Here is a 23,954-nt window from a genome sequence, read left to right on the forward strand (position 1 = left end):
CCACCCACTGCCACATACTCCAGTCCAGTCACAAGTATCACTTGTCCTATCAAAGGCAGGAGAACCTGTGAAAGCAATCATGTGATTTACAAGATAAGATGCAGCCACTAAGTTGCAATCTGTGTGTGCTTGACAATCAAAAATCTGACTGCCCATGAGAAGCCACCAAAAAATCCACAGCCAATAAATAGCTGGACCATCCAATTTCAGAGTGAACTGCCCAATACAATGTTGTTCACTTCAGTGACTGCTTCACAGCCTTCCTATCAACACCAGCTTTTCTGAATTGTGCAGGTGGGAACTCCCCCTGCAAAATATCCAACGTTCCTATAACCCTTTGATTAGTCACTGTCCTTTATCCATTTGTCCCCTTCCCTGTTCCCACTCGAGTACTGCACAGCCTCCTATTCCATCAGTGCCCTACAGTCTTTTCACTTTTCTCCTTTTCCACTTCCTTCCCCCTACCTCCCTCTGTCTAACTTCCCAACTGCACTTAGCTGTTCCACTCTTCCCCCACCTCATCCCTGTATGTTCCCACAAGCAGCACTTTCCTGCCCCCCACCCCCACCCTGCTATCCCATTCCCTCCCATTCAGCCTCCTCCTTAACCATACCACTCAGATTGCTTTTCCCAACACGCGTAGTTGCTTGCAGTCTGGCCTCAGCAGCCAGAGAGAGTGGTCATGTGGTTGTAACTAATGTGTGTAATGAAGAAAAAGTCAGATGTGCAGGATACAAGCAAGCAAGATAAAATTTCAAAAAAGCAGAATATGACTTTCTGGAGTGGACTGAGTAAGAAATGAGACAATGAGAGAAACATTGAAAGAGAAGCCATTCTAACAGACCATAGAAAAGACACAGTGGTATGGGCTTGTTAAAAAACTTCGAGTTAGCGGGATATAAAAACAGGGCCTTGACGTGACAATAAGAGGCAGGAGACATACAGGAAGATGTGAGAAACAGATGTATTGTTGGAGTTAAGGAATGTGTGATTAAGAGAAGAGAAGATAACAACAAAAACAACCAGATGATGATGGTGAAAAATGTGGTCACTTTGTACGAGGGTTGACTGAAAAGTAATGTCTTCACCTTCATAACTCTTCAACAGTTGGCAGAATTGGTACGTGGCAGGTACTGGCGTGTTCCACAGCCTCTTCTCTACAGCTACAGTTGGCGGGAAGTCTTAGCATTGAACGGTTGTGTTGTTACAGTGTAATGTATGGAACCCTGTGAAGACGGCCGGTCAGTGCGATTTAAGCAACATGCAGTCATTGAATTCTTGACAGCAGGAGGTGTCACTTCAAGGGAGACTCATCAGAGAATGAAAGCAGTTTATGGTGATTGTGCTGATGCGAGTACTGTGCGTTGGGCTACTAAGTTTAAAGATGTTGAAGCGGGAACATCTGACCTGCGTGACAAAGAGTTTGACGTCCTGTGACAGCAACCACCAAGTTTCACAAGCAAAATGTGACAGATTTATTCAGAACAATCACCATATCACTCAGAGAGAAATTGCAAGCACAATCGGCATGTCACAAGAACATGTGGGTCACATTATTGCTTTGCTTGGCTATCTGAAGATCTGTGCACAATAGGTACCCCAGATGCTTGAAATGAAAGTGCACATACTTGAAATTTGCCACATTTAGCACTGTCTGACTTTCATCTGTTCCCGATCATGAAAGACAATATGCGGGGACATCACCATGCTTCTGATGAAGACGTTGAGAGAACTGTGAGACTGTGGTTGTGGAAACACAGTGTCGACTTTTTCCGTGACGGCTTCAGAAAACATTTTCATTGTTGGCAGGAATGTATCCAATTCGCTGGTGATTATGTGGAAAAGTGAATATTGGTAATTAAAGATCACATTCTAAGAATTATTTCTGTGTTTGATTTATTAAAATATTCCCATCCAAATCCAGTTAACAAAGTTGGAGGAATTACTTTTCATTAAACCATTGTATATTATTTTCTGTACACTTCTAAGTCATTTACATTTATAGACATTAAGTCATCTACGTCTACAGACATTAAGTCATACTCTGTAAGCAAAAATAAGGTGCATGATGGACAGTACCTAACACCACTACTTGTCATTCCCTTTCTGTCCCACTCACAAATGGAGTGAGGGTAAAGTGAATGTCTATATTCCTCTGGACGAGTCCCAATTTAAAAATTAAAGTTTTCTGTCTAATATCTCACTTTCAGTTATCAGTGGTTTCTAAAATGATAAATATCATAATGAAAAGTCCCACAGGGAATATAAATAATGGAAGGAGTAGAGGTAGCAGCTGAGACACTGATCAACTGATAGGCACCGGTAACACTGCCTGTGCTAAACAACTCTGAAGAATACCATTCAAAAGCTTTAACTCAGTTTTATGTTCTTATTGGCTGCTCAATTATCCAACTACATGCCGAGATGTTGTGTTTACTACTGCCATTATTTAAATTGTTAGATAATTACATAAAACATTACAAATTTTTTTCATAGGACTCACACAATATTTGCAGGTTCATTCCTATCTTTAACCATATTTCCTGCTTGCCACTTCTCTTTCTTAACAGAGGGAAATGTAGTTTTTATATAGCGGGCCCCAGCATGTGATGGTCGCACGCCACACCAAGGACAGTCTGTTTCCAGTAAGAGACGGTCACTAGGAATATCAGCAACTGTCTTCAGGTTGTCTTCTGTCTTCAGTGAGCTACAGAATTATAATAAAAAGCACAAGACTGATTACATAACCAAATACAGGACATATACAAAATACTAAAAACATCTGACTAAAATTATACAAACATTGAAAAATTACAATTCATTAGGTACAGCTATACTTTGGTGCAAAACTTATCACAACACATTTCTAAAAATGCTTCAAACTGTGAATAATAATTGAAATACATGAAGACGAGTAGCATGATCAAGCAAAGTAAGTTTCTAGAGCAACAGTGACACACAGCAAGTACAGTCAGCTGTGTTGAACAATTATCATCATGTGTACACAATAGCACCAGGTGTGTGTGTGTGTGTGTGTGTGTGTGTGTGTGTGTGTGTGTGTGTGTAAGGGGGGGGAGTATTTGGTGGCACACTCTCGTGTTGGATGTTTATGTTTTGACTCGCTATTAATGACTCATTTAATGTTGTGGGCTGACTGTGTCAGATTGTTATTGGAAGTTCCTGCCCATTTGCTAGTGATTTAGTTTGATTTTGTGTGTTGTGGCTGATGAGTTCATCTTTGTGTTTGGAATTAATGGTGCTGTGTGCATCTTACGGTCAGAGATTTAATACATTTTTTTCATCAATTATCGATGACAGAAATTTAAGAATAGGTGAGTAGGTTATTACTTGTTGAGATGGGTGAAGATACGTTGCCTACGATCCAGTTCCTACAGTTACTTATACTCATTGCAGATGATTTTGTTTTCTTTTGTTTCTTTAGGTTTTGTGTGTGTGTGTGTGTGTGTGTGTGTGTGTGTGTGTGTGTGGGTGTGTGTGTGTGTGTGGAGGGGCGGGGAGGTGGGGGGGGGGGGAGCTCTGATTGGTAAGTATTCTTTTGTGGTTCTAGTTTTTTATTGTGATGTGTATGGTATGTGTCTTTATGATTATAGTTGTTTCTGAATATCAAAATTGGTGATCTTGGGAGTTTTCATAAATTTTGTGGATTTTTTTGTTAGTGTTTGGTAACTGTATTGAATTGTGGTTGATAGGTATCATGGATATTGGTTTACCATCACTGGTTAGTTTATGTTTTTTGAATTAGTTATGAGAGTGAGTTTTAGTTTGTTTTATTGCAGACTTAGTTTTAGATAAGACAGGGTAGATGAACGTAATGGATAATGGAAATGACTGTTGGTTCTTGGTACTGAAGGCTTTGTTTTAGCTGCCATATACATCAAGCAAAATTTTCTGTATCAGGTTTCAGAGTCACATGAGGGTTTTTTGGTGCTGAGGGCTATGTTCGAGCTATTTAGATCAAGTGAAATTTGTGACACCAGGTTATTGAGTTTTGTGTGGGTTACTAATATCATGATCCCCATTTGAGCTACATACGCAAGCAAAATTTATGATATCACTCCATTTTTTTCCCCTTTTCCCCCTGCATTTTTTTTTTTTTTTTAATGCTGAGAATTTCGTGTGCTTGATTATTGGGTTAATATTTGTTTTGGAATGGTGTCATTGTTCTTAATGTTGTATATTTAGTCTGCCCCTGCCCAAAACCTTCTACTTCTCATGGTTAACCTATTAATTTCGTTCTACCGCTGGAGTTAAATATTTCACATATTATATATGTTCGTTTGTGGTTATAATGTGTGATGTCATGGTTTCCATATTGTATAGTCTTGAAATAGGGGTGTTACCATCTTGATGATGTCACGGATCAAAGCAGACAGGCGGAATCGAAACTTTTGGTTTTGCCCACTTCTGTATTCCTCTTAACAGAAAGAGAAAACACATTATTTCAAGTTATTATAACTGCTACATTTTCAGTGTGTCTTATGTACATGACCACCTTCATCTCTCTCGCATCACATTACAACACCATGAAGTGCTGTCCTCATTGCCAGATCTACATTTTGCTGCCCTCAGCAACAATGTTGGTACCAGAATATGGAGAACATTAATCGAAACATTGTATTTCCAGCTTCATTCTTTATCAACTACACAGCAGTGTAAAAGTGTGTAATGGGTATATTATTTGCATCACCATACAATAACTTAAAATGTATTGTGGCATAATGCAGAAGAACATCATTGTTTACAAAGTACAGTGGAAAAGTTTCAAAAAGTTCTAAAACAATACATATAGATTTGTATCAAATCAATAGCTGAATAAAAAAATATAATGGTACAAAATTGTTCTCACCAGCCATTTATACCTATATAGTATCCAAGATCAAGGAAGGCCTTTGCCTCTTCTTTCGTGCCATCGAACGAGTGAACGACACCACCCATCAGGCCATCTCTATGTTTCTGGAGGATCTCTATCATGTCCGATGCAGCATTACGACAATGAAGAAACAATGGCAGCTTGATGGATTCACACATGGCCAACTGTTTTTCAAAATATCTATTTCAATGTATATACACACTGTGTATTAAAGAAATGTAATTTTGAGTATCTGAAGTACCTGTATTGAGTTTCCTTCTGGCAAAATTCTAATCTGTCATAGTCCAACCCACATTCTCCAATGGCTACAACTTTCCTCTTATTTTGAATAGCAAGTTCCTGAAGACTGTTCAGATATTCATTGGGGTCTCCAAATTTTTCAAATTCTCCACAGCGAGTTGGATGACAACCCACAGTGCTGAATAATCTTTCTATAACAATGTAAGCAAATTTGTACATTTCAAAAGTATATGGGTTTGTAAAAATCTTAAGTTTTACAGCAATTTTCTCAAAAAAGTGATGGTTGGTACCTACATCTCTATTATACTTAGCACCTCCCTACATTAATTTTCAAATGTCTATCAGATCAGTAACCCATAGAAACCAGTCCAGTATATGGTGAAATGTGCTTCTCATACCCGTACAATTTTAGGAAATTGAATCATAACATTGATTTTGTGTGGGTCAGTGACCTGGTGCAAGTCTTTCAATTGGAACCTAGTGAAGTTTAAGAAACATAAATAGAAATATGATCCCCAAACTACAGAAATTCATCATCCTACTCACATACTCCAAATTTTTGCGTGTATATATTTATGAAAAATTGAATGGGAATAAGCATATTACTGAGCTTCTCAAATAATAAAATTCAGCTACTTTTGCTCCTCAAGTGATTTCCAGTCTTGCAAAGATACTAATCAACTTCCTGACATATTTTGATTCAATAATATATTATGGAGTGCTTTTCTGGGTAACTTCATGACTTAGAAATAGAATACTGATAGCACGAAAACCACCAGGAAGAATAATATGTGGTCTACACCTGTGGTCATTACTTAGGTTCCTTTCCAAGGTGTTCTGCATTTTAACTGCACCATCACGATACATATATTTGCTAGTAAAATTCATCATAAATAATCAATCACAATTTGAGAAGAGGAGTGATGTCTGTACCAAAATCCTAGGTGAAAAAATGACATATATTATCCATTATTAAAGCTGTCAGTGACTCAGAAAGGAGTTCAACATGTAGCACCAAAAATTTTTAATCATTTGCCCAGTAACAAACTGTTTAATAAGTAGCCAAAGCAAGTATTAAATCAAACCTAAATTCATGTCTCCTGGACAACTCCTCCCATTCCATGGATGAATTTCTCTTTAAAAACTGGCAGACAGGGAAAAAACATCTTACTTTTTAGTGTATTTGGATGAGCAGTACTAGAAAATAATGAGTTCATTAATGTTAACACTAATCATGTATACATATCCTATAAACTGACTTGTTCCACATCATCTTGGTAAAGGAATCATTCAAATGATATATGCAATATGTAACTAACTAGCTAGAAAATGTTGAACACAAACCACATGTCATTCCTGGTGAACCTTCAAATCACTGAGTGGTGAAGGCTGGGTTAAAAACAGACTGATAAAATCTATGGTCTGACCGGGATTTGATTCCACTTCTTCTGGTTTCCAGTGTGTGTGTGTGTGTGTGTGTGTGTGTGTGTGTGTGTGGGCGCGCGAACAGAATGAAATGGTAAATCACAAGAACAATGAAGGGCAACAAACATGTAAATGGACAAAAGGGGACAAGAAAACCACAGAAACACAAGAAACGGGCGAAGAGATTAAAACAACAAAGCAGATTACCATGGCTGGTTAACCACGAGAATAAAAAAGGAGAAGCCAGCCACTCTGCAACACATTAAAACCTCCACCCTAGAAGCACTAGGGTAGGGGGGACAGAGGGACAAAGGACATGCGTTAAAACTTAGATCAAATGATAAAACCCACCCTGATGAATAAAACGTAACTAAATCAGCCGATGAGGTGTTGTCAGATAAAATTAGAGGCAACGAGTCCGGTAAACCAAGATTTCGTCACTGGGCAGTCAAAGTGGGACAGTGCACCAGAATATGGGCCACTGTCCACCGGGCACCGCACCGACACTCAGGCAGGTCTTCACGGTGCAGGAGGTAACTGTGGGTCACCCAAGCATGGCCAAGGCAGAGCCAGCAGAGGATAACTGATTCTCTGTGAGAGGCCTGCATGGAAGTCTTCCACACATTCGTAGTCTTCTTAATGAGATGCAGTTTGCTGTGTGTACTGTCATGCCATTCCGTCTTCCAAAGCCGAAAAACCCTACAGCGTAAATCACAAAGCAGATCAGGTTCAGAGATGTCCATCTTCTGAAGCGGTCTCCACATGGCCTGTCAGCAAGGGGTCCACACAAACACCACTGAAGGACAGGACCAGTCCAGGGCATATATGGACTCCTGGATGGACGCTACCAAAAGATGGAAAGGGTAGCACTGGTTGATAGCTTGTAGGCTGCTCAAGGAGTCAGTACACATAAGAAACGATTCCCGGAGGCATGAACGGATATACTGAAGTGCATGAAAGATGGCCACCAGTTCTGCTGTGAATACACTGCAGCCATCAGGCAAGGAATGCTGTTCAAAATGGCATCTGTGGACGTAGGCGAAGCCAATATGACCATCAGCCATCGAGCTGTTGGTGTAAACCACTTCAGAGCCCCGGAACACGTCAAGAATAGAGAGGAAGTGACAGTGGAGATCGGCAGGAGTAACTGAGTCCTAAGGGTCATGCCAAAGGTCCACACAAATCTGTGGCCTAGGTGTACACCATGGAGGTATATGCGGACGGACCTGGATAGGACATGGTAAAGGGAAGGAATCCAGTTCAAACAGAAGGGATCGCACGTGAAGCGCAATCGTTAGCCCAGACCTGGCCACCGATGTGGGAGATGATATGCCGCAGGTGGAAAAAGGAGATGGTGACTTGGATGCTCAGCAGAACTACAAATGTGTGCAACATAACTGACGAGCAGTTGTGCACGTCAGATCTGCAATGGAAGGGCTCCAGCCTTCACCATGACAATCATCACCAGACTTGTTCAAAAAGCTCTCGTCGCTAGGTGAACACCACAGTGGTGCACTGGATCGTGTACACACAACACTGAGGGAGCCACTGAATTATAAGCCAGACTCTCATGGTCAAGGCGGAACTGACCAAGGACTTTGTAGAGCTGCAACAGAGTAGAGCGATCTGCACCCCAGCTGGTGTTGCTCAGACAGCGGAGGGCATTGAGGTGCTGCCAGTACTTCCACTTAAGCTAATGAAGATGAGGCAGCCAAGTCAATCGGACATCGAAAACCAGTCCTAAGAATTGATATGTCTCCACTACAGTGAGTGGACCATCATGAAAGTAAAGTTCTGCTTTCGGAGGAACAGTATGATGTTGACAGAAGTGCATGACACACGACTTAGTGGCCGAAAACTGGAAGCCGTAATGAGTGAGAGCCCATGACTGCAGCTTGTGGATGGCTCCCTGTAGGCGCTGCTCAGCAACACCAGTACTGGTGGAGCAGTGCGAAATGCAGAAGTTGTCTGCGTACAGAGGGGGTGAGACAGACGGCCCTACAGCTGCTGCTAGACCATTAATGGCCACTACAAATAGTGATGCACTCAGTACAGAGCCCTGTGGGACCCCATTCTCCTGGATATGGGGGGGAACTATGGGAGACACAACTTGGACTCAAAGTATGGAGTGACAGGAAATTCTGGATAAAAATCTAGAGCAAGCCTTGGCATCTGGAAAAGGCTGTTCGGATGGCAGACTATAGAGACACTAGATTATCAGTGGTAGATTGCTCCTAGTGGAAGCTGCCCTGACATGGAGCCAGTAGGCCACGTGACTCCAGGACCCAATCCGACACACCACATGTTCCAGCAGCTTACAAACAACGTTGGTGAGGCTGATGGTCCGATAGCTATCCACATCAAGTGGGTTTTTACCAGGTTTGAGCACCGGAATGATGGTGCTCTCACGCCATTGTGATGGAAAGACGCCACAGCACCAGATCCGGTTCAAGATGATGAGGAGATGGCGCTTGTAGTCAGATGAGAAATGTTTAATCATCTGACTGTGGATCCGATCCGGGCCAGGAGCTGTGTCGGGGCAATGTGCAAGTGTGCTGAGGTGCTCCCACTCCGTAAATGGGGCACTACAGGGTTCACTGTGGCGTGTAGTGAGTGAGAGGACTTTCCTTTCCATCTGCCGTTGCAAAAGGCTGGGGCGTATTTCTCTGACATAAGAGGCTTGAGCATAGTGCTCAGTAAAGTGCTCGGAAATCGCATTTGCGTCGGTACACAGCACGCCATTGATGGTAATGATACAAGGCAGCCAATGGTCGACACGTACCTCTCCCAGCAATCCTGTTCCTTGTTCTTGGGGGTCGTCTTTTTCGATTTCTTGCACTGTTCCTTGGGTTTCCCTGGTTGGGAGAACATTAATGACCCAGAGCGCAGCTCAAAATCCACAGGCTACCACAGCAGGTGGAGGCCACAATCCATACTGGGGCCTGAGGCTGTAGGCAGCAAGACGACGGCAGAGGGTGCAGAGGATGTGGCAACGGCGAGGCATACACTTCAGGATAAAGATGTCCGTGGCATGGTGGATCGCTTTTGTGATGCAGGCTACCAACTGCTGGATGCTGTTGCGGCATTCAAACACCATCATCTGGCTGAACAGCTGTCAGCTGGCTCTGCTGATCATCCATCATGGCTGTGTTCTTTCAGGGACAGCTCCATCCAGTAGACGTGTTCAGAGTGGGAACTGGTCACCAGAATGAAGGTCATCAATGACTTCCCACTGATCAGAGTCCTCAAGGGCTCGAGAGCAGAATGAGCAGTTGATGGATAAGGACAACTCAGTAGTAGTAGTAGTAGTAGTAGTAGTAGTAGTAGTACAGAAATGAGTGGGAGTCCCTGTGTTGAGGATGCACAGCTCCTGAGGTGTTGAGGTGTCATGGTCCTCTCCAAACTCTGACCCCGAGGGCAAGTAGGGGTTGAGGCCCACAATACATAATGGGCATTGAAGTCTCCCAGTAGGAGAAATGGCCGGGGGAGTTGTAGGAGTGGTGCACATTATTGACAAATCCAGCAATTCCTCCCTTAGCTCTTTCCCCATCAGGTCATCATTGCAATGGATGGTACAGCCTCATAGTACAGGGGCGTCAGATGCTTTAAAAATGCACTTCCTGCCAAAAACAAGCACAGGGGCATTCTTGTGTTAGGTATTTTAAGTTCCTCTACATGTGTCCTGAACCCATTAATGTTCCACTGTAGTATGGAAGCCATTTATCACGGTGGTTGCACTTTCACCCTGTCTTTCTGTCAGGGAGGACTGCCCACAATGGGTGCAGGCTCACTCTTTGGGTGAGATGAGTGCCCCCCCAGACTGACCCAAGGTCCATAGGTTCGGAAGGCAAATCATGAATGACATCAGATAGAAGGATGTTGACACTGCCAGACTGTTTACTTCCCATCCCAGTCAGTGATTGATGATTTTCTTTTGATTTTTTAGCTTTGGGAGGCTTTGGAGTCAAAACTGCAGCAGAGGTAGCAGCAATGGACTAGACCAAGCCATGGGAGAGGCAGGTAGCCCTGCAACGTGGCAACCATGGCCTTTTCTGAAGAGGTTTTTTAAAAGATGAAGGAAATGAGGTAGCGTGTGTGTGTGTGTGTGTGTGTGTGTGTGTGTGTGTGTGTGTGTGTGTGAGTGAGTGAGTGAGTGCGCGCGCGCGTGTGCGTGTTTTGGGGACCAGGGGGAAGGGGAGGAGAGAAGAGGGGGAGGGGGCAGCATGGCCTTATACATCTTTTTGGCCTCACCACACAGGAACAGGATGTGCTTTGTTGTTCTGCAGTCTCTACTCTAGACAGCATGATCCCCAGAGCTGTTCAGCAGTTCACACACTTCAGAGGAGACTAACAACTGACTGCTTTGTGGACAGCTTTTCCACATTTGTCACAAACAGCTTCTCCCTTACATCCTAAGGTGGTGGGCCCAAAGCACTGGCATTTAAATCTGCATATTGAGTTGGAGACATAGGGCCACATGCTGAAGCAATGGATACCCCCTTCACGGTGCTCTGGGAATGTCATGCTACTGAACTTGCTAAAAGATTCCCTTCTTTTGTTAAACTACAAAAAGCACTTTCTGACATACAGCATGAATTCTGTTACAAAAGATGGAAGTACCCACAAGAAATTTAGAATCTGGAGGACTTGTCACATGAGGTCTCTTACATTGTGTATTGATACCTACCAGCAGCCCACCCATACCACTGAAAGGTGAAGGAGATTTCAAGTTTCTATCTTGGTCCCTCGAGCAGCTAGGGAAATAAGGGTCCACTTGTCAGAACCCCATTTGCCTGAGTAACCTTATACAACCTAGATGCAGCAGCTTCCCCAGAAGTTGCCCACTAATGACTGTTCTACCTCAACAGCATTGCATCTCACTGGCACACAGCAAACCTTGAGACGTGTGGTTTTTATACACGTATATATCTTGTAATCCAGGTGGTCAAGTACTAGGTGCATTCAAGTTCTAAGGGCTCCGACTTTTTTTCTAATTAACTACTCACCCGAAATCGATGAAACTGGCGTTACTTCTCGACATAATCGCCCTGCAGACATACACATTTTTCACAAAGCTGATGCCATGATTCCATGGCAGCGGCGAAGGCTTCCTTAGGAGTCTGTTTTGACCCTGGAAAATCGCTGAGGCAATAGCAGCACGGCTGGTGAATGTGCGGCCACGGAGAGTGTCTTTCATAGTTGGAAAAAGCCAAAAGTCACTAGGAGCCAGGTCAGGTGAGTAGGGAGCATGAGGAATCGCTTCAAAGTTGTTATCACGAAGAAATTGTTGTGTAACATTAGCTCGATGTGCAGATGCGTTGTCTTGGTGAAACAGCACACGCACAGCCCTTCCCGGACGTTTTTGTTACAGTGCAGGAAGGAATTTGTTCTTCAAAACATTTTCGTAGGATGCACCTATTACCGTAGTGCCCTTTGGAACGCAATGGGTAAGGATTACGCCCTCGCTGTCCCAGAACATGGACACCATCATTTTTTCAGCACTGGCGGTTACCCGAAATTTTTTTGGTGGCGGTGAATCTGTGTGCTTCCATTGAGCTGACTGGCACTTTGTTTCTGGATTGAAAAATGGCATCCACGTCTCATCCATTGTCACAACCGACGAAAAGAAAGTCCCATTCATGCTGTCGTTGCGCGTTAACATTGCGTGGCAACATGCCACACGGGCAGCCATGTGGTCATCCGTCAGCATTCGTGGCACCCACCTGGATGACACTTTTCGCATTTTCAGGTCGTCATGCAGGATTGTGTGCACAGAACCCACAGAAATGCCAACTCTGGAGGCGATCTGTTCAACAGTCATTCGGCAATCCCCCAAAACAATTCTCTCCACTTTCTCGATCATGTCGTCAGACCAGCTTGTGCGAGCCCGAGGTTGTTTCAGTTTGTTGTCACACGATGTTCTGCCTTCATTAAACTGTCACACCCACGAACGCACTTTCGGCACATCCATAACTCCATCACCATATGTCTCCTTCAACTGTCGAATTTCAATTGGTTTCACACCGCACAAATTCAGAAAACGAATGATTGCACGGTGTTCAAGTAAGGAAAACGTCGCCATTTTAAGTATTTAAAACAGTTCTCATTCTCGCCGCTGGCGGTAAAATTCTATCTGCCATACGGTGCTGCCATCTCTGGGACATATTGACAATGAACGCGGCCTCATTTTAAAACAATACGCATGTTTCTATCTCTTTACAGTCCGGAGAAAAAAAATCGGAGGCCGTAGAACTTGAATGCACCTCGTAAGATCCTCATTCCCTATGAGACACAATGTTCCACTGCCGTGCTGAAGCATGCCCAAAGTTTACAGTGACTGAGGATTGACAGTGCTTACCAGTCCCCAGCCTTGTAACCCCGGTGTCACAAAGCCCGTAGCTAGCAAATGAATGCTGAGCCCCGAAGGGCTACAAATTTTATATCAGATGTGTTGAAGCAGTGGTGTCACCTCCTTCATATTTGAAAACTTTGCCCTAGCCGTTTCCATCCGCAAGTGAATGAATGGGTGTGCAGAGTTTCTAAAATGTTCTTTACGTAAATAATCAGCATGACAATCGAGATACATATCTTCAATATGTCATCTCCACAAGTAATTGTGAAGTACACACAGGTACAGCTCTTTCACAATATGGAGTGGTATAGGGTAGGAACATGCCATCTCCTTTCAAGGTTCTGAAACCTAAATTAGGTGCTAATGATGAATTGGTGAACAAGTGTACAATGGTTAAGAGAGGTTAGGCAAAAGGTTGTCAGGAATGGCTGTGGCAATGTACTGGGAAACTGTCGCTATACTGAGGTGGCCGGCAGGGTTTAGTGACAAACCCTTATATACCATTGAACACAACACAGAAGTTTTTAACTAAGTATCATGGTGCATACCAAGTGATAGAGGTGAAATCACTGATACATGAGAAGGTGCAGCTTCCAACGGAGACATTATTATTCATGTCAGCCAAGTCAAACCATTGAGTGGAGTGGCAAACACTTTGCCACAGATTCCATCACTGCAGGTGATAGAGAACATGAGACCAAAGAAGCCAGTAGTTAAGAATGATTAGAATACATGCAGCATGCCATATGATCTAAGACTGCATGATAGGTAAACAGTATTTAGTTTCTTTTATCTCAATATGCATTTTTGTCTTGTTTCTGAACCACTGAGGTTCATACTACTGTGTTTTGGCAGTTTGTTTCTTGTTTTGTGCTGATTAGGTTAGGAGTTGATATTATGATATTATTATATTTTTATAGCGTTCTTATTATGCATCTGCATTTTTTAATAAGGGAGAGAAAGTGATGAGAAGTTATTCATATCAACCAAGTCAATTCTTTCAGTGGAGGGGTACACGCTCTGCCACAGATTCCATCACTGCAGGTGACAGACAATACAAGAGCAAAGGAGTCAGTAGTTAAGAATGATCAGGATACATGCAGCTCAGTTGGTGTGCCAGCAGGGGCAGCTAGAAATAATTTGGCAATCTTGCTGATGCTACACCTCTTCCAGAGGGAAGAAGTGGTGGATTACAGAACCAGCCTGTTGACTCTAGAGTAGTGTTCTCAAGGCAAGAAGATATATTGTTAACAAATCATCGATCAGCGTTTATACCAACTTTCAATGTCTGGAAGGTATCTTTTTGGAACTGTAGGAAGAGGTATAGAAAAATGAGAATTCTAGCAGAAGTTCACTAATAATACTGCAGATTACAGCTCTTATAGTAAACAGAGGGAGTAGGTGACTGATCTGATGCTGATAGCACTAGTTTGGAAAAAGAGAAGATGGGTAAATGCATGTGGGAAACTGTTGAAAACAGTGTTTGTGACAGCAGACAACGGGGATATTCATAATTTGAACAACACGGTGGAGCAAGTGCAAATGGTAGTGGACGCTACTAAGTACAAGGTAGACTTTCGGCCTACTAAACTGGTCAACGTTGAGCAGAATGCACTGAATAATATGAGGATGGTATGAGAGTTGGCAACAGAGTTGATGCAATATACAAAAGGCACAAGGTAGAATGTAAATAGTGATCTAGAAAGGTACAGAACCAATAGAACACACAGGATGGGTGAGCAGCTGCAGCCAGATTACCACGGGTTTTGGTGGAAAGTATAAATGATGAAAGGTTAGAAGCAACTACATTGCAGGGAGCTCTATTCCATGCCATACACAGGCAATTGAGCTCCACACTATTGTCACTGCAGCAGTTTCTACCTGACTGCGGAGAGCCCAAAAGTTATTGCACATAACAGAACCAACTGAAGTCAGTTTGGCACCGTTTTATCACAGGTCAGTAATCGAAGACATTATGGAAGGCAAAAGGTTGCATGTGTTGGCACATTTTCCAGCTGCAGGCTTGAATGCACAATATCAATGTTTTACTATATGCCTTAGCTTGTGAAACGTTGTGCAGCATGAAACTGGGTACAGGTATAAACCAGTGAAGTACTAATGGTCTTTGAAAATGGGGAAATTGATTTTCCAAGGTCCTTTGAAGAGCTGTGGTGTTTCCAGTAAGAGAGTAGCATGGTCTGTCCAGCAAGGGCGGTTTGGACTAACACACAGGCATATGAGATGCAGCTGTTCCTGTGGAAATCTGAAGCAACAGAGTATCCAAGTACTAACCCCTATCCACATTTTCGGAGAATGTGCGCACATTGGATTTATTTGGTATTCGCTCCACAGGTTGTAACTCTGAACTGTTCTGAGAAGGGGAGCCGGAGGGTTCGGCTAAGATGGGACTAAGTAACAGTGGCATTCCCACAAATGGTAGTTTGTGACACAGCCAGAAAAATCTTCCACTTCCAGTCACAATTATGGATACAACAGTGATCAAATTGACACAGCCTTTGCTGTTTGGCCACAGAAGAGATTGAAGATGCTGCCAGTTCAGAATTTTAGATTTTTGGAGGAGGAGGAGATTAGTGTTTAATGTCCCGTCAACAATGAAGTCATTAGCTACAGAGCACAACCTCGGATCAGGGAAGGACAGAGAAGGAAATCAGCCATGCCCTTTATAAGGAACCATTCCGGCATTTGCCTGAAGCAATTTAGGGAAATCACATGAAACCTAAATCAGAATGGACACAGGTTTCAACCATCATCCTCTCAAATGCGAGTCCAGTGTGCTAAACACTGAATCACCTCATTTGGTTTAACTTTTTGAATGATAGCATCACAGAAGAGGCATATTTCCGCCAGAACAGGTGTTGCAACACATTCAGCAGTACTAAGAGAAGCTGCATAACTACATTGTGAATATAAGCATTTCAGCTACCAGTACTGCAGCAACTCTGCTCAACATTTGTGTCATTTGTATTTTTTGCAAAACAAAAGACTGAATGACACCCAGAATTACCTGTCAATCAGTTACCAGTTGCCTGGTTTACTCATGTCACAGGAAGTAATAACACTGAGTAATTGAGTCAAATCATAGATCTACGCAAATAAAGGATAAAGAGTTGTCTGGGGAAAGGGGTAATAGATTAAGGAAATACATGTGAGGGTTTATGCTTCGTGGAATTAGATGTAATTAGAGGGAAAAGATACCCAATGATGAGCGAATTAATGATGAAGATGTGAACACGTATTTTAGTTAGTAAGAGGTAGGATGAGTGCGCACAAATTTAGATCGAATTTTATAAAGGATGGGGGAATGTTGCACAGCAAAATAGTATTAGAGTGAAGAATAAAATCTCTGAGCATAGCACAGCTGCCCAGCATGCAATGGTTGTGTAACAAATATTAATACCTGGGAGTGCTCGAACACAGACAAGCAAGAAGCACACTGCCACAGACTGTGCACGATTGTCAGGAACACATGGTTCAGCACTGTGACATCATTGCATAGAAGGCATAATGATATTCTATTAATGGGGCAGCATGGAGTAACTGCACCTAAGGACTATGCAAGAACACCTTTCAGGCTGTGAACCATACATAAAAGAATGCTCTGAAACTAAACATTAGTCCAGGAGAGAATGTTGACAGGTTCCAAAAACGACTCAGTGGCTGCACAAGAAGAAGAAAGGAGTTCAGAATGTAGAGCAGAACTGATTTGCATGGGGAAGAAGCAGTGTGGATACAAGAGAGAAAAGGTAAGGTCAGGCAGTGTGGAACACATTAGCAGAGGTTTAGCTTAGGGGAATTGGGAGAGCGCAGAATATGCTAGAATATGCTGTTATGCTGTAGAGACAATTGCTACCGTAACTGCCATCATGCAACTCTCCAGCTCATCAAGCAGTTTGGGTTGAACAAGGTCATGGTGATTTCCGACTCATTATGCGTACCATCAGCGCTCTACACCTCAGCAATACAGCGGGATAACATTGCTTATCTTAAGAATGTAAAACACAAGGTGACTGAGCTGCAATGGTATGGATCTTGAGTGAACTTCTTTGGACTCCATACCACCAACAAAATGAGAACATGGACATCCTTGGAGTGCACGACAGATGCTTATTGATAGAATGGGCCCAGTCACAATACTGATCTTAATGTCGGAGCATATAATTCATGGACAGAGGAAGAAGACACAGAATAGAGAGAGACTGCCATCACTGTAATGTGGATCTTGCTCTGCTCAGACCAAAGTTTATGTATTGGACATGTGGTTAATAATAGCTAATATCAACGATAAGGTTCCACTCACAAAATGTAAACTTCACAAATTAACTCCAAAGGATAGGCGTTTGATACTATCAAACATCTTTGTGCTATTCAACAACAGAAGGTGAGTTAAATCACATATTCTTTTGGTGTGAGTGGTAATGCTATCAACCATTAATTAGTTTCCAGAAAGGGGTGCACTAAACCTAGCACAATTTCTCACAAAATAAAACACAAAATTACTGAAAAACATCAACCAATTTGGAGCAGAACCGACAACTTTTCAGGCATGTATTAACATATACCTACTTTGTCTTCAGCGACCTATACTATGAGCAGACCAATGAAGTGGCCATGGAGAGCCCTGTCTCTCTGGTGATAGCCAACCTATTCATGGAGAGTTTTAAAGAAGTAGCCCTGGAAACCGCCGAACTGAAGCCTGTATGATTCTTCCAAAATGTGAACAACACATTTGTAATATGGCCACATGGAAAGGATCAACTACAAATATTCCCACAACATCTAAATTCCATCCGTGGTAGCATACAGTTTACTATGTGCATCGAGAAAGATTGACAACTACCCTTTCTCGATGATTTTGTGCACCACAGGTCAGATGGCTTGCCAGGTCACAGTGAGTATCACAAGGCCACTCACACTGACCTGTACCTATATGCTCCCAGCTGTCACCATGCAGCTCAGCTAAATAAATGCTCAACACATTGGTACACAGAGCACATATAATCTCGGATGAGCAGAAGCTATCAACAGAACTCAAACATCTGGAGACTGTGTTCCACAAGAATGGATACAGCAACCACCAAACCCTAAGAGCCTTCTGACAACGTAAGTGCAGTAGGGACCAAGGTGAAGAACAAACCAAAGAAAAGAGAAAAATGGCCTGACATTTCTACCATTTGCAAGCAACATGTCATCCAAAATATGGAGACTATTGATGCAACACAAGATCGACACAGTCTTCCAACCACCACCTAAGAAGCGTGCAGTACTAGGAACAGTGAAAGATGATATCGGTCTCAAGAAAGTGGGTATATACAAAATTCCTCGCAGCTGTGGCAAATCCTACATTGGCCAAACAATTTGTACGTTGGGAGATCGATGCAAATAACATGAATGCTACACCTGCCTAGGTCAACCAAGCCAATCTGCCCTAGCAGAAGATTGCATAAACACTGGACACACAGCTAATTATGATGAGGCAAAAGTACAAGTCTCCACAAATAACTACTAGGACTGCATCTTCAAAGAGCCCATAAAAATTTGTGTAAACAGACAACCTAGTCAACAGGGGCACTTGTTACCAACTCAGTAAGACCTGGAAACAATACTAAGCACTATCCAGGAGCAATGGTGCAGTGGACACAAGATCATTCCGCCATGGCTGCCAAAGAGATAGTGCGTCGCCACCCCCCCCCCAATTATATGACACAGCCTCCCCTTCCCCCACCACCGCACAGGCCGCACACCATCGGCACATGGAATCACACCTGGAGCCACAAGGGGTAAATACTAGCAGCGGAGAGTGGACAGACTTTTATATCAGCACCATCTGATGATGATGGAATGGTTATTCATCAAAACGTTGTGGGCATTTGACGATCGTATCTGGCTGGACTCCCGAGAACATTTATGCCAGGAAGGCTCAGGTCACATATCAATCAATCATGTTACCTCTTTGTAATACATATAATATATACCTACTGCATACACTGAACCTAACATAGTCTACACGAGATTTGTGTATATTATTTTACTACCTGGTAAATACATGAGATACTTTATGTATTCATATTTATCATAGTTCTCAACATTGGATGGTGACAACGAAATCATTGTGAAATGAAGAGACACAACAAATTCGAAACACAGTGGCAGTTGATGAAAGTTCAGTTTATGAAGATCATCAATCATAATTTTCCTTTTTTCGTAAGAGAGGATAGCCGCACTGTACTGCCTCTTGCTGGGAACACCCTTGGAATTTTAAGGTGCCATGCTGTCAAGCCTACTGGACTGCTACCTTAAACATAATCTTCTTGCATTAATAACATCGATGTCTAGCATTCTAAATCCAACGAACAACATTTATAGTCTGAAAGCTTTGGAGCTTATTTCACGCAGCAGCAACGGTTGTACATTACATGCCTTTGTCTCTATAGCAGCATGTCAAAACTACCGCTCTCTTCACTTCAACATTAAAATTTCGTTATTCTTTCTTTTTTTTCCCTCGGCGTCGCATATGTTTGCAGACTGTGGTTCATGGTGGGTATTATTATTTATACTATTTGTTTTCTAAGTCTAATATGACATACATTCTTCCAAATTAACTTTAAACACACAACTCAGATGACAAGGAAGGTGAAGCGTGGGAATAGTACACAACAGATTTACATTAACTTACCATCAGAGTTCGCTAACTGAAGAGCCTCCTTGCTTTCACTCAAACTTCCTCCGGTAATGATTATTTTCTCCAAACCTATATTCCACGCACGCTCGAGAACACTTTTAAAATCATCGTCGTGCTTACGCTTTGAATGGTATATTCCTCTAAACATTGGATCCGTGAGATTCGCACCAATATCTGATAAAGTTAATACAACTATTGTAGATAATTAATACAAATACTCTAATCAATATATAGGAATGGAAAAGAAACGATATCTTGAGCAAAAATGGTGTTTCTTGATACTGACCGATAAACTTTCTGCTGGTGCACATCCTGACAGTTGTTGACACCACCTTATTTACTGCCAACGCTATTCTAATATTTCTCATCCCACATTTCAACTGTATGTTTAATGTTTACGTGCTTCTGTAACAAAGATAGCATACTTTCTATTTTCCACGGGGAAATGGTGTATGTCAAAGAAGTAAACTTCCATATCTCTCGGGTGCATGTGCATAAAGTCGAGTTTTCACGCAAAGCTAAAGTGATGGCGTTCGATTGACACCATCGAATTTATGTATGGAAAAACAGTGCTCACTTAACTGAAAATTCGCCACTTGGGTCTGTTGTCGGGCATAAGTGGATTATACCAGCGTACGAAGGAGAGCGAGTACACTGGTTGACTGACTGATTTTGACTGATTTTTATTTGGCCCCGTTTGATTATATTATATGCAGAATGTGTACTCGTAAAATAGGACAGGTCAAGTATAACCGAGGATTCGTGGCATTGCCTTACTTACACAACCGAAGTCTATGTTACATGACCACTGATGAGCATTTGAGATACAGCGCTCCTCAGTATCCATGTAATTAATTTCGACAAATACTGTTTCAGGAAAGCTATAACTGTATTCGCAAAAGGCTGAATCTTTACCATAAAAGGACAGAAGTTTTTTTAACAAAGAGAAATAAATATAAGCAAAGAATAAACAACAATCCCAGTATTCTTTCACGGAATAAACAACAACGTGTACTGTGTGCTCAATCTGGTGAGTGGTGATGAAGATTGCCACACAGCCCTCCTGCGATAGAGCAGAGCTCTGGGAACGTAGGGATACTTGTATGTAATGCGTCTGCCAGCTTTAGAATGTCTCAGAGGCATCTGCGGCTCCTACACAAAGCCTGCCGGATTCGTTGAGGGTAGCAGCCTCTCTACCTATGTCGTCTGTTCTTCCTGCCATTCCAGCGGTACAGCAGCCGTCTCTATCTCTCATTGCTGTCCTGCTTCTGCCTTAGGCAACAGTATGTGGGCACGTTTTCCTTAGTCTATGAAGACGGTTTGCTGCTTTCCATGAAACTCTATCTTCATCATGTTGCTCTCTCTTGTTAATACCACGTATAGCCCAGAATAAGGCGGTTGCAGGGGTGGTCGTATTGCATCTGTTCATAACCACGTATGGCAACAGTGCTCCAGGTCTTTGGACACAAAATGCGTGCCCTCTCGGTGTCGAGAACATGGTGGTAGTGCCAGAACCCACACAACTTTGCCAGCTCTAAAAATAGGGGATTCAGATTTTGTCACATTGAGGAGGCAACCAAAACGAGCAATCCAAGTTGCCATCTCTGCCGATGTGACAACCAATGGCACTGCTTCTGCCCAGTGGGTGAACTGGTCTACAGAAGTAAACAAATAAGGTACTCTTCTGAGGGCGGCAGCAGTCCTACGATGTCTAGGTGATCATGTGCGAACTGCTCCATAGATCATTGAAATTCTCCTATTGGTTTTTGCAGATGCCGTCCGACTGTGCATTTTTGGCGTGCCACGCACGTTTTCGCCCACCTACGACAATATTTCTTAATTCTTGGCCACGCAATATGGTTCCTTCAGCAGTTTTACAGCACTGTTTGCACTGCGGTGCGCCAGTCCGTGAATGCTATCGAAGGTCGTCTTCCGCAGCTTTCAGGAACGAAAGGTAGATATTTATCTTACGATGTGTCGCACCAAGTACTAACTTTTGTCCCTGCCAGCCTCATTCACTGGAGTTTCAGTCCTGTAGTGACGCCCTGCTGGTACTCTCATAGTGGGTCCGTGGCCTGTGCAGCTGCCAAATGTTCATAATCGGTTTTCTGCGAGATGATATTGACCCTCGACCAGAAACCTGCCGTGACTTTTTCCGCCCCCACAATAGGACGCAAATCTGTCGTGAACTGGCCAATGAGCTCTAGTTGTTGGGATTATCGTGGAGAACAGGATTCTCTGAATGCGAATGTAATAGGTTTGTGAATGCTGTGGCCTCCATGCAGGGACGAAAATACTTTACAGTTTCGTACACTGCCAGAATTTCTTTGTCATGCGCTCTCCATTTGACTTGCACTGCTGTGATTTTGCGTGAAAAGAAACCCAGAGGTTGCCAGTGGTTCCCCGCAAATTGATGGACGGCTGCTGCTATTACCTGTTGACTTGTGTCAACCACTATAGCCAACGCTGCTTTATGCAAAGAGAACTGCTTTCTTCAGACCTGCTTTCATTTGGTGAAACGCTTTTTGCATGCCTGGAAACCACTTCAGGGACTGCTTCCTAGTCGTGTTTTTTCTCGCCAGTGCCGCTACAATGGTGCCTGAAACTCGAGTGCCTGTGGCAGGTGTCAACTATAGAAATTTATTGCCCCTAAAAATCTTCTAAGTTCTTGGTAATCAGATGGTTGAGGTATTTCTTCGACAATGGCTGTTTTATCGGTCGAAGGAACGTATGCCATCTGCTGACACCATGTGAACCAAAAATGTCGCCTACTGCTGTCGGCTCATGCATTTCTCCTCATGGATAAGTTCTTTCGAAAACGGACCTGAGATATTCTTCATGCATCTCTTTTGTCTCTGAGTACACCAATATATCATCTAGGTAGCCGAAACAACACTTTAAACCCCATAGTATCTTGTCCACGAACCTCTTCCATATCTGCACCAGGTTTTTAAGTCCGAAAGGCATTCAGATGTACTGAAGCAACCCAAAAGGTGTTGTGACTGCCGTCTTCGGTATATCCGCCCCTGCGACTAGTATCTGATGGTATACCTTCTTACAGTCAATCACACTAAAGACTGTCGAATCTGCGAGGACATTTGTAAAATCTCTGTCGTAGGGTACTGGGTAACGGCCTGGAACCGTGCGGGCGTTTAACTTTCAATAGTCAGCACAACGGTTACAAGTACCATCCTTCCTTTTTGTTAAGTGTAACAGTAATGCCAATGCGCTATTGAAGGTATGTAGCACGCCTGCTTTTAACACAGCCTCGAATTCGGCCTAGGGCTAAAATGACCAACATTGTGGTGCTGACTGACAGGGTATGATTCTAATGTGGTGTACTGTGCTATGTGACGACAATGGCTGAAATGCCCTTGTGCTGCCATTTTCGCCCCATACCACCTCCTTGCACGTGAAGCCTGCGGTGCGACATATGTCTCCTCCAAGTGTACCTATGACAACTTCATCATCTTTTTTAATCTGTGGAGCACTGATATTTATCTCGATTCTCATATTACACAGTAAGTCGGCGCCTGATATGGCCTCAGACACATCTGCTAGCACAAAGTTGCAGTGGCAGCTCCATCTAAATCCTAAACCCCCTCCGTTTTGTAGGTACCATAATTCGTTATTAGTGACGCATTTGCTGTTGTGAGGTGCACATGTGAGGTTGTGGTGGTAGTCTGATAATGGTTGAATGGCAGTGGACTGACATCTGACCACAAGTCAATCAGATAGAAACAACATGACTTCAAGTATTTAATATACAGCCTCTATGAAAGGGTGGATAACATTGACAAATTACTCACCATCCCAGTTCCCTCATCATACTCACCTCCTTGCATAAGGCGCTTCTGTTGATTCTGCCGCGCCTACTGCCGACCGCCGTCGGCGTTTGGGTACGCACATGGTCTGGTACATCTCACGGTCTTGTCGCCAAACCACTAGTGGTGGCTGCCACTGTTAGTCCCGTTGTTATCTTTCTTTTGACCAGGTGAGCTCTTCCTGTACTGTAACAACTGCGACACTTGTCATTGTAATGCATCAGCGTGACCCCAAAAGTTCATGCAGCTGTCTGGGCAAATCCCCAAGCTGACTCCTCCATATAGCTGTGGTTGCTTGCTGCTCACGATCTTCCACAACCAGTGTCATACATGCCATGTGCATATTGACCATTGTTGGGTAAACTTTGTCTGCTATCGTTGTCAATGCCTGGACATCATCTTTTGTGTAGGTAACTATTGTCACCTCGAGTGCTTCGGGCATCTGTGCCAGCCAAATGTGCTACAGTCTCATGTCTGGTAGGTTTTCTTCTCTGACAATGGCACGTAGTTGTCACCAATACA

At 43.0% G+C, this 23,954-nt stretch overlaps 1 protein-coding gene across 1 annotated transcript in view; it reads right to left on the bottom strand.

Annotated features, from left to right (window-relative positions):
- The window catches only part of LOC126187657 (deoxyribonuclease TATDN1), a 30,769-nt gene extending 10,660 nt beyond the window's left edge, over nt 1–20,109 (bottom strand). Inside the window, exons 1-5 of the mRNA XM_049928873.1 lie at nt 19,895–20,109; nt 19,603–19,782; nt 5,133–5,322; nt 4,868–5,071; nt 2,504–2,707 (exon numbers count right to left, since the gene is read on the bottom strand). Coding sequence (XP_049784830.1) covers nt 2,504–2,707; nt 4,868–5,071; nt 5,133–5,322; nt 19,603–19,782; nt 19,895–19,976 — 860 coding nt within the window. The 5' untranslated portion in view covers nt 19,977–20,109. The remainder of the gene's footprint in view (nt 1–2,503; nt 2,708–4,867; nt 5,072–5,132; nt 5,323–19,602; nt 19,783–19,894) is intronic.
- Between the last annotated feature and the right edge of the window lie 3,845 nt (nt 20,110–23,954).

The sequence above is a fragment of the Schistocerca cancellata genome, chromosome 5 (genome assembly GCF_023864275.1).
Source record: "Schistocerca cancellata isolate TAMUIC-IGC-003103 chromosome 5, iqSchCanc2.1, whole genome shotgun sequence".
Lineage (NCBI taxonomy): Eukaryota > Metazoa > Arthropoda > Insecta > Orthoptera > Acrididae > Schistocerca > Schistocerca cancellata.